Below are 12,363 nucleotides of genomic sequence, written 5' to 3' on the forward strand. Positions count from 1 at the left end.
TCAGCAACAGAGGAGTCCTGTGGTTTTCTGTGGGCGGAGGAGGGCAGAGGGGTGGTGTAAACCTGTAAACAGCTCGGGTTTTTAGAGTCTGCCTCCCTTTAGGGCTAATTTCCCCACAGGGAGTTTTTCAGCAGTGAGCACCCCTGGCGCTTCTCTGACTCCTCGCTAGCCCCGCCCACACTATCCCCCATCCCAACCCCCTCTCCTGTATATAAGAAGTTTTGGGAGACTGCAAGCTCACACGGCAGAATGGAAACGCTGCTCGGTGCGCTCACAGGCACGCCTCCCTCTCATCTTCCTCCTCTTCCTTTTAATCTTCTTAATTGCGCGTCGGCACTCCGGCAGCAGCAGCAGCACAGCGGGAGTCACGAGCAGGGCTGCTTGTAGACAGTGAGGATGATGATGATGGTGATGCTCACAGACTGAACTTTGAAGATGCTCGTGGAGGACTCTGCGCGTCTTCTCCGCTCTCTGTGGAATACGTGGAACCTCCTGCGGGGCCGATGCTGATTACCGTGATGCTTTTCGGGTGAAGCTCCAAAAAAACAAACAAACAAACAAACAAAAAAACTGCACCAAACAAACGGATTATCGAGAACTGAGCTCCGCACTGCTGACAGGCTGCTGGTAGCGATGTGATAGAAAGGTCTCCTGCGCACACACCTCCCAGTGATCAGAGCCGTGCGGGCTGCCGTTACGCGCGGAGGCTGCTCTGCGCTTAAGGAGCGCGTTTCAGTCTCCGTGTTTGAACTTTATGATCTGAACTGTGACAAAAAAAAGAGGGAGAAAAGTTTTTTCTGCTCCTCCTCAGACAGAAAATGAGTAGCTGTCTTCTCAGACTGGCACTCCTCGTGGCTTGCGTCCTCTCCATCCGCTGCACCGCTGCGCCCGGTACCGAGGCGGAGGCGCGCACGGCGTCCCGGGACACCTGCGCGTCCTGCGGCGGCGGCGCTCTGCCGGAGGAGCCGGAGTCCGGGCGGCTCGACGGGGACTTCTTAGAGGCGGTGAAGAGGCACATCTTAAGCAGGCTGCAGATGCGGGAGAGGCCCAACATCACGCACCCGGTCCCCAAGGCGGCCATGGTGACAGCCCTGCGGAAGCTGCACGCCGGGAAGCTGCGAGAGGACGGGAGGGTGGAGATCCCCAACCTGGACGGGCATCCGATGAGCAACGAGGTGCTGGAGGAGAGTTCGGAGATCATCAGCTTCGCGGAGAAAGGTGAGGAGTCACTCACGCCTCACTGTTGTCATCATAAAGTCGTTTCTTTTTTAAATTTTATTGAAACTAATTAAAACCAATCAGATCACCTGTTTTATTTAGGTATGAAAAAAGAGAACACATTGATTTTTCTCTCCGAGGTGGATCTGTGCTTTTGTTTCTATGCAGAAAATAAGTTCAAGGTGAAAGTCTTTTTTTTTTTTTTTTAAAGATAACCCTAAAACTAAAATATTTCCCTATAAAAACTAAGTCTTTATGGACTTTTTAAAAGTATGCAGGTGTGAAAACAGCAGAAATTTATCAACAAAAAGCACTAAGTTTTAAAAACCTTTAAAAAATAGATTTTGATAAATCTTTATGGCTGCAGGTTTGTATAAAGCAGGCAGGACACTTGTTCTCCTAAAATTCAGGATGTGAGCTGATATTTGATGTATGCAGAAAGGATCAGGAGACACACACACACACTGAACTTCCTCCAACTCTGCTGCTCTGTGTGTGTGTTTAAAGTGTGCGTGTGTCTTTATATACTGACTGAGTGAGAAACAACCCAGAGAACATGCTGATGTTGAACAGATGTTGGTGCTAGGACCTGAAAACCCCGCCAAAATAAAAGCAGAGGGGCCAGCTGTAGCTGTAGCTGCTACCTGAAGTTGTTCTGTGAATCGAGAAGCTTGATTTCTTTCTAGAATCAACCCCTGGGGAGAGTTTGGGACTGTTTTTGACCCCAGTTAAGCTGTCATCACATGTTGGCTGTTTCCACTGTAGACAGTCTCAAAGTAAACCAAAAGAAATGCTGGTTTTGCCAGATCTAAAAACTCATTTCATGCATTTTCTGCACACTTTAAGTAAAGTTTTGTGATTCTTTGGGCAGATACATTACAAATCAGGCACATTTTGAATGGAGTTTGGTGGCTGTTGCATTCATGTGAGTGACAGAAAGTGGGGACAATCCAAATGTGAGTGCTGTGTTCACTTCCCTGTAAAAAATAAACCAGTGTAAACTCTGCTCGGTGTCGGCGGAGGTTTCACTCCCCGCTGAGAGGCTTTTATGCTCTCAGATGTTTCTCTCTGTGGCCGCTGTGTTGCAGACCTTCCACCTCGGCATCACCCACTTGCCAGTTGGCTGGCGTTGAGCGGCGCTGAGCGGCTGCCAGTGGGGACATGGCACGGCGTCAAGGCCCACAGGAACAGTTTTGCTTTATTTGAAAGGAGCAGGGCTGAAAATGATCAACGACACCACCTGCTTCGCCCACGTGTGTCTCTCAGCACGCTCGCCGTCGCTTCTCCAAAACATCTGCTTTCTACATCAACAAATCACCACTCAGAGTGTCTCTGTGTTTGTGTGCATGTGTGTGCATGTGTGTGTATTGATTATATCATGTGTTTGAGTGTCATTTATCCCTGCCTGTTTTGGAGGATTTGAGCTTTTGTCCAGCTTTTCTGTGAGTGCCTGCATGCACATGTGTCTGCATCCAGGATACTGTGTGTTTATGTGTGTGTGTGTGTGACACAGCAGGCCTGTGTTGAATCAGTCTTCTCAGTATAAGGTCAGAGCTTTTGTGCTGGTTGTCGTGCAGCCTGAATGCAGATTGACGGGCTGAATCCTGCAGCCTGGCACCCCATTAAAACTCATTCCGTGTGTGTGTGTGTGTGATCTAACTGCAGCCTCTAAAAACACAGGGAGCATGGTGTTGGTTTGTTAGCTGCTGCGTCACAGTGACACACAGTTTGGGTTCTGACTTTCAGGCTAACTTTCTGTGAGTGTGAGCTCCATTAGTGGCGATGCCTTCACTTGCTGCTGTATTTATAAGCTCACTAGTGACATTTGGGTCACTCCCAGAAACAAAGGGTCCTGTAAAAATCAGTAGCTGCCCCTGTAGGTGCACCAATGTACCTCTTAAGCTTGACGGTTGGATCTCAGGGCAACTTTGTAGTACAGATTTGCACCTCTTTATATCCACCAGGTCACTGGGGTAAAGGTTAACATTCACCCAAATAAAAAAAGCTTTTAACAGAAAAACACCAAAAGACTTTGTTTGAAGTTCAACATCTTCTACTTTATGAATGTTTTAAAGTTTTTCTTCTGCATGTGTATAAAATAAAAAACAAACTCAGCCCCTACTCTTGCAACCTAGTCACTGCTAACCTCTTAACATCCAACTAGACGAGGGGTGGGCGACTCTAGAAGCTCATATTGACTTAGTAAAGCAAAAGACCAAACAGTTGTTCACTGCACAAGCAAATAACGCTAACAAAAACATTCTCCAAAATGCTGCATGAGCATTTAAATTATCTCACATATTGCCATTTGGATGAAATGCGTGACTGAACAGGTTAGTGATAAAACAGGCTGAACTGGAATCAAGTCCTTTTTTCCTCCCCTCACCTCCACCTGGTTGTGGCAGACGGCTGCCCCTCCCTGAGCCTGGAAACCCCGTAAAAGGGGAGTTTTTTTCTTCCCACTGTCACCAAGTGTTTCTTCTCTGTGGGTCGTCACATTGCTGGGGTTTCTCTACAATACTGTAGAGCCTTTACCTTACAATATAAAGTGCCTTAAAGGGACTGCTGCTGCGATTTGGTTTGAACTAAACTGAAGTAAATGGCAGTTTAGAGTCTCTACGGTCATTTGCTTTAAGATTGTTTGGCACAATGCTGTCTGTGGTTGGTTTTTCATGGGTTGTTTTCAGGACATTGTTGGTAGATTTAGATGGTCTGTGGGCCGGTTCTAGTCCTCAGGCTGGTGGCAGACATAGAGTTGCATTTCTAACCACATGCTACAAAATACAAGACGTTACCTTCCCATCTACTCAATTCAATTCTGACACATTTAGCACCAAAAAGTCTTGCCTGATGGTCATTTCAGTACATTATGAGGACCTTTTGATCATATCAAATGATCTCCATAAAATAGCAATGTGTAAAATAGTGTTTATTTGACAGTTTTCCCCCTCAAACATGAATAAAATTGCTGTACTGGATGGTTCATTTTTTCCCATTTTTACATATTTAGAGTAAAACATTTTGTAATCAACGTTCAACATCTTATTTAGTGTAATTTGTTAAAGCACAGGATGCAAACTTCATGTTGCTGAAACACACGAGTTTCCAGAAAAAGCACAAGCTCAAAATTTCTACGTCAGGATCTGGATCTTTTAGTATTATTATATAATTAATCACAAAGGGTCATTCATTGTTTTAAAAAAAGGAGAAGTAACTGAGTTTTAACAGATCTCTGTTGTTTGACCACTTTGACGGCAAGAATAGGATTTGCTTATCTTCCTCTTTTCATTTTGGCGCCACTGATCTCATAACCACAAGCGGGTCAGCATTTCTTGTAGCCACAGATTTCAAATGAAAGACCATTCAGAAAATGTCCAGTGTCAGCAAATGTTTGACAGGAAAACAGCAGATAAGTGAATTCAAATGAAAGTGGTTACATGCCGTCACGTCGGCTTATTTTAGCTTGAAGTTTTAGTTACTGCATTAGAAATTCTTTTTGCAAATTTGCACAGTTGGGCCACTGCCACATCACAGCATGCTTTATTCATCTGTCTCTTAATCCTGACTAAACATTTGTGGCTCTGACCACGGAGAAAGTAAGATAAATAAATGATAAATATGTGCCAGATGTAACACCGAGCCAGTTGCTGTCTTTCTTTTCCAGCGCATGATGAGCAGTTTATTAAAATAAGCCTGTTTGGACACTTTCAAAGCATTTACCATCAAGCCGAGCTTGGTATTGATACCAGAGTCCTTTAATCTCTGGGTTTATCTTGTCCAGAAGAATCCACGACTTCCTTGGTCCCATCAAAGACAATGCAGCTGGCTCATCTAACAGTGCTTGTAGATCTCATCCCCAAACCAACGCCAGCCCGTTCAGACCCCTCCTGCCACTGAGTGCTTGTTTATATCTGCATCACAGGCATTTTAGCTGTCGCTTTGATCTCTACAGTTTAGAATAAGTGAACAAGCCGAGGGTTTTAGCATCTTGATAGAATATGTGGTGACAGACGAACATAAACCACCTGTGAAATCTGCGCCTGGAGCTCAACTTAACCTTTGTTATCCTTTTGTAGAAACTTTACTTTATCATCCTTGATTTTTATGGTGACAGCAGCGGTCTAATCTGCGGGCAGTGTTTGATGTAACAGCCAAGTTGCTGACTCAGAGATGTCCTTGTCTCAAGATGGATGAGGCGAAGCTTGTAGAGTTAGAACGTCTTTCACACTGTTTCAGATTTATGTTTTGTGTACTCACAAGCCTTGTATCCAGTTCAGGGAAGCTTTCATGGTATTTGGTTGGTCTTCTCCTTTTTTTTTTATGGTTAAAGCTCTCGAGGTTCATTCACTGAAGTCTGTGGCCTCCTAAATGCTGTCAGTCTCAATTCATCCTGGTCAGCTGCACTCAGTTCAGTTCAGGAGGTTCAGACCTGATTAATGGCACTAAGCGTCTTCATCTGACATCCGTCAATCAGCTTCTCATTGGGGCATTTAAAATAAAAGCAAAGTTGCAAGTTCTAGGTTTGAAACAGCCACTGAAAGCTCCAGAAGCATCTCAAGATAAATGACCCCAAAATGTAAAACGCAGTAGATTGATTAGACCGTTTCTTCTAGTCATGAGAGTGTGGAGTACTGTTTCACTCCACCATCAATTACTCAAGAGTACTTAAAGGATATTTACATGTCTCTGCTCCAGATCAAAACTTTATCCTTCGTTAATGGGCAAACTTGCTTGCAGAATAAATCCCACAAGAGAAATAAATGAGATGGATTGCAATCCATACAAAGCAGCCCAGACCAAACAATCCTGGCATTTTGTTGTAGTTTAAGTACTTGGAATACTTCTAAGACCAACATGGTGGTATTAATCTGTCTAGAGGTATCATTGGGTTTGAGGGGATTTGAGGATTTGTATTTTTCAGTCACAGTTCTTCAAAAGAGCTAATAGTCCTTAAACCTGTGTCCATGTGCAGTGTCTGCACAGTCTCTGAGAAAAAGCTAACGCCATGGAGATAGTCTTTCTTGTGTCTCCTGAGGCTTCATAGACCTGTATTGCTCTGTCAGGCCTCATTGTAAGGACAGTCAGGCTTTGTATGATTTTATTTTCTAAATTAGTAACATATGATTTTATTTTCAGCCTTTGCTTTTGTGAGGTGCGTTTTTAGGTGCCAAACTAACTTATCCCTCTCCTTTCTATATCTAGATCTTTCCAGTCACTTGTTTCTCTTTTCTGAAATGAGCAGCTTCTGTCATCTTCAGGACTGCTTCAGAAGTTTATCAGAAGTTATCTGCCTATACAGCTTACTAGGGCTAATCTTGGAAAAACCCAGAACCTGTTCTCGTGCTTCTTTATTGATATATACTGAAGTGTCAAAACTGATCATTAAGGGTACAAGGGAGGTCATCAGATGTTGCCTTTATGGGGAGAAAGAGTTATATCTTAATATAAACATTTACCCATGAGCTGGTTGTCACTGCCCTTTACTTTCAATCGTCAGTGGTCTTTCCAGATGGCGTATTCTGAACAGTTACTTGACATCATTGTTAATACCTCTGATGTGTTTTTGCTCCTTAGATGATATGGTGACATCCCAGTCCAGCCTGTTTTTCCTGATCTCCAGCGAGGGGAACCAGAACCTGTATGTGACGCAAGCCACCCTATGGCTCTACTTTAAGGTGCTGCCGGCACCTTTGGAGGTGCGTGCCAGGCGTAAGGTTACGGTGAAGGTGTACTACCAGGAGCCCGGCCTTGGCAGCAAATGGAACCTGGTGGAAAAACGAGTGGAGCTAAAACGCAGTGGCTGGCACACCTTTATGCTGACTGATGCTGTCCGGTTGGTGTTCGAGAAAGGTGACAGGCGACAGAACCTGGATATCCGCTGTGAGGGCTGCGAGGCAGAGGGTGTCTTGCCCATTTTGCTCAATGTCCATGATGAGTCCCACCGGCCTTTCCTGGTGGTACAGGCGAGGCAGGCTGACAGCAAACACCGGATCCGGAAGCGAGGACTGGAGTGTGATGGCAGCAGCAACCTGTGCTGCCGGCAGCAGTTCTACATAGACTTCCGACTCATCGGTTGGAGCGACTGGATCATTGCACCGTCAGGCTACTACGGGAACTACTGTGAGGGGAATTGTCCGGCTTACATGGCCGGTGTCCCCGGTTCAGCTTCATCCTTTCACACAGCAGTGGTGAACCAGTACCGCTTGCGGGGGATGAGTCCGGGCTCCATGAATTCCTGCTGCATCCCCACAAAGCTCAGTACCATGTCCATGCTCTACTTTGACGACGAATACAACATCGTCAAGCGTGACGTTCCAAACATGATCGTGGACGAGTGTGGCTGTGCTTGAGTATGTTTTTCCTGTTTACTTAAAGTGGAACTGAAGAACTAAACAGATTCACAATATTACAAAAAAATTAAATATTAAAATATTTATGGACGACGGAGAAAACATGTGCACGCACAACCTCATCCACACATATCTACACACCCTCATATATGCCTGCACAAAAACTTGTATATATATTTATGTTTGTTGATATATTCATAATATGAGTTTGAAGACTTAGTCTCCTGCAGACAGAAATGAAGAGTTCTCTTCCAAATCTTTAAAAATCCACTTGGAAAACAATCAATATCTGAAGTTCTTCATTAATTATCTCTAAGATAATGAGGATCTGGTTTGTTAAATTGTGTAAGACTTACTTAACCTACTAGCCTTTACAAAGCAGCATCATCTGATGTAATTTTCTGCTATCACTCAAGTTGTTAGTACAGGTGCCACTTGAAACTCTTCATGAGTAGAACATAAACCCAACCTTGAATGTTAAAATGCTGTCTCCAGAGGAGGTAAAAGGAGCTTTACATGAGTAACAATGAAGGTTGGGGGGTGATTCTGCTATGCCTCTTTCAAGAGTACTTTGGACAAACACTGAAAATGTCTTCACACCACTCAAGCTACACCAACATACAGCACTTCTGGCTTGGATCGTACAGCACTTCTGGCCTTAACAAAGTTTGTTCCATAATAAGACCTGCAAATTCCAGAAACAGATTTTTGAAATGAATGGAAACATATTCTATATTCCAGCAAACCCCAGTAAACAAGGTTTTTATTACTCCAAAACCATTCAATAATTATCCAAAATACAGGTAGAACTTTGTGAGATGTCACAACTGAAATTCAATGGAATATCTGCTTAGAGGCCATGTTTCTGATATGCATTTCTTCACAGTTTTCCATTAACTTTAGTGCTGATCAAACATTTTGATTTGAAAATTGTTTTACCCAGTAGAATCTGTAGATAAAAAAGAAATGGGTTAGTAGCTTGTCCAATTAATGTTTATACTTAATTAGCACTTAAGTAACACTCAAAGTGTCATAAGTTTATGCAAACTTAATTTTTGACCTCTTCTAAAGACTTTGGATGAGTCAATCAAACGCCTTCCCTTTCTTTTTGGGTTTTGTACCTCTGAACTTAAAAAATACATCCTGTAGTTGAAATCTTCATCACCAGTAGAATCTGTACATCATAAACTAGCAGCTCAACCAAATTCTACCCTTCTTTTGGGGAATATGTACCGTTAAAAGTAATAAACCCCATCTTTCAGGAATCCACCTTAATTTCTCATCAAAGTATGTGTCACATTTTGCTCCAATAAAAATATTTGTATCTGAGAGTAGGGCAATAGCTCATCCAGTCAATATATAATGAGCACCCATTTACCAACTAAAGTTCCACAAATTCTATGATATAATATTTGGTTTTCCCAGAGGTTTTGGCTCAGTCAACCAAGCTTCTATGCTCCCTTCTTAAAATCTGTACTACTGAAAGTAATAAACCCATCTTTAAGGAGACTATCTTACTTTTGCACTCAGGAATGTTCCCTCAAACTATTGCCCCCAGAGAAATCTGTAGATCAGAACGTCAGTAACTATGAGCTTTGATTTACCATCCGAAGTTTCAGAAATTCCACGTTAGTTTGTTTTGAGACCTATTCAAGATATTCCTGTTAGGGTGAAAACTTCGACCCTTTCTTCTTGGTCTTTGTATCACTGAAGTAAAAGAAAATCCTTTTAGTTGACGAACCAACCTGCTCATTAAGGTGCCAGTCAAACAAATATTCCTTTTCAGCATATCAGGAATGACCTCACAAGCAAGATATTTCCTTCACTTTCCTGCAGCTTCTCCTTGAAATGGAAGGTTTGACCCCTTCCTTATCAAAATACATTTAATGTAACTCTTATTTCCGTCAGTGAAAGTGAAAAGTTGCCATATTGCTCAGTTAAGAGAAGGTGCAACTTTGCACTTCCTGACGCACACTTTGATAGCACTTGCAGATTGAAATGCCTTTAATGAGCCCTACGTGGCACATCTACGCCCACAGTCCTTCTAAAATAAATAAGTGCCGCATGAGCTATGCAATGTATAGTATTTACCCATATATCAGACAAGATGAACTTAAGCTCTAGTGACAAACTATCACCAATACTTGAAGTAAGTGTGGCAGGCAGTGGTGTGTTGGGCTTCAGGTGGGAGGCTCTGATGAAAAAACATTCCTTCTCTTTTAAGAAGGAAACACTATTTATTTTTCTTTGATTTATGGTTAAAGAAGCAACAACAACAACAACAAAAGCAGGGCAACAGTTTGACTTATTCAGTATCCTCAAACCTAAAAATGCACACACCAAATCTCTGTGTATTTGTTTGTTTGGAAACTCCTTCAACATGACCGGGAGTTGAGCAACCAAACTTTGTACACTGATATAGCTTAGATGCCTGAAGGCCCATATATGTATATATATTATGTTGCCTAGCAACTACCTATCAACATGTGAAAATGCCCAATTTTTAGAATATATGCACAAATAAATGCTTTTAAAAGCATTGCATATTTTTATTTCTCAACATTAACATAATTTGTAGCCACAAAACTTCAACATTTTAATGACTCTATCACGCTGCCTGGCAACCACCTACCTAAAATGACATTTACATAGCAGCGAAGGACCTGAGTGTTACAGAGTACCCACAAAAATAGGCTAATTACTGTACGTTAATACATTTTCTCAGAGTGATGAAGTGTATCACTTTGCCAACAGCAAGAACAGACCAAACAATAGCATGGGCACTAGTCAGCTGTTGCTGACTGCTTTGTGGTGTGTGTATCTAGTAAAAACCAATGTTTGGAATTTTATTTAAATAAATGTATTTACTCTTGCAATTTTTTGAGATTTGGTTGGCTAAATATTGAATATGTTGCACAGTAAAATTGAACCAACACAGCAGCTTAAGCTAATATATCTTCAAGTCCAAAGGTTCTTACGATGGAGAAAACTGTCCAAGGACCCCCTGGTACTCCTTCCACCAATATAACTTTTTAGAGTTTGGTGTCAATTGATGTATTGGTGTTGGTTCAAAAATAATATTGGAAGGGAGTAATCTTGCTGTATTGACATAAAAGGTCCACTTCTGCATATATGCACGTTTTACTGATACAGCACACTGTTTACTTTGCATGTAAAATATGAATCAGTGGTTCCAAACAGCACCAACATTCGTTCTACAACTGCACATATAATGTACAAGTTTGTTTCAATGTCATCCGTACATTGCTATACCAGCTCAATCCAATAATCTATTGGAGTTTTTTCTTCTCTTTCATCTAAAAAGGTTTTACTGCCATTAGAAAAATAATCATCTGAAATGTAAAAAGAGGCTAACTGGGGCTAACTTTGACCCAAATGCGATGCACGAATAGTGATTTTTAAATAAATGCATCCCAGCGGAATTCCCATCGCGGCCTGTTTGGCACCATAACACACTTTGAGACACACTTTCAGGCCTCAGTCACTTTGATATTTTCAGGTTAAACGCTTCAGCGACCTGTTATTTCACAACCTCGTTACACATTTTTCTCTTATTCGCTGGGTAAAGAGAAATACCTGAGACTTGATACTGCTCATTATCTCGTGTTTTCTCCAGCCTCCTGCCCGATGCCCAACCCTAGGCTCACCTGCCACTGTAATCTTTTGCTTATTCTTCAAAGCGAATGGTTCTTAGAGTATTTGCACTGAGGAGTTGCGTGACTAGTCATAAAAAAATGAATAGAAACTGCCATTGAAAAAATAAAAGTTATTTTTATAGAAGCAAAATTGAATTCTGTTCAAATGTATTATACCTAATCATGGAACCAAAGAGGCCAAGAGGTTTAGCTATTGAAAGATGGCAATGTTGTCATGTTTTGTTTGTAAATGATGTTGTGACAGTTAAGAGGCCTAAACACTGTATCAGGGTATAGTATCAGTCCATAATCTGCTTAATCCTTTTTCTATTTTGTACCTAGACATGGAATATTTCATATTTTTTCATGAGATGACTTAAATATTCCTAGTTTCCTCGTTTTGTTAGCATCCTTCCATTTAGAGTAAAGCCCACACCATCCAGTCTCTGTACAGTCGATGTAACATATGAATATGCTTTTGAAATATTTTGTTCTTTGTTATTGTTGAAAAATAAAGTTCTTATTACAGATTGTTTGGGTTTGTTGTTGTGAGCACTTCCAGGTATTTAACATTGACGGCTGACGTGACATCTTCTTCTGAAAAACCTCAAGGTGCGGTTAATTTGGATGGTTGCCATGTTTGCCCCTATGGAATGACACGTCTGCCTTCCATGATGTGGGTGGTGCCCCTAAATATCTCACAAAAATTCCCATACTTGTTATTATAAGGAGAGATGATGATGCCTGAGGGTTTTTCCCAGCTGACTGCCAATCATCTCATGTAATACTTGATAAATATTAAACCGTTGTTGGGCACAAGGTGAAACTGTTCTTACCGAAATATTTAGCCATTGCATTACCCAGACCTGTATGAGAGAGTTTCAGCTATTTGTTGGAGTAATGTGCCAAACTTCCTTATATAATGATCTATAATGGATAGATGTAATTAAATTAATTTAAAAAATAGGAAAAAACTGGGCTATGATTTAGAGTAAGTTTCCTCTTAGTATTTTATATTGAGTTACACTTACATTTTTTATTTAAAAAACACATAGTAATTTTTATAAAATGTAGTAGGATATTAAGATTATTCAATTTAAAGCTACAAATTATTAATCCCCACCTACTTTAACACAGTT

General features: G+C 41.5%; 1 protein-coding gene across 1 annotated transcript; it reads left to right on the forward strand.

Annotated features, from left to right (window-relative positions):
* The first annotated feature begins 245 nt into the window (after nucleotides 1-245).
* LOC146547172 (inhibin beta B chain-like) lies at nucleotides 246-11,754 on the forward strand. Its single transcript, XM_085265166.1, has 2 exons — nucleotides 246-1,218; nucleotides 6,793-11,754. Exons 1-2 carry the CDS (start codon nucleotides 819-821, stop codon nucleotides 7,566-7,568), a joined length of 1,176 nt encoding a protein of 391 aa, XP_085121292.1. The 5' UTR covers nucleotides 246-818; the 3' UTR covers nucleotides 7,569-11,754.
* The last annotated feature ends 609 nt before the right edge of the window (nucleotides 11,755-12,363 follow it).

Source organism: Mchenga conophoros, linkage group LG23 (genome assembly GCF_057382185.1).
Source record: "Mchenga conophoros isolate Kocher_MC1m ecotype Shallow Benthic linkage group LG23, M_conophoros_male_GT1.1, whole genome shotgun sequence".
Lineage (NCBI taxonomy): Eukaryota > Metazoa > Chordata > Actinopteri > Cichliformes > Cichlidae > Mchenga > Mchenga conophoros.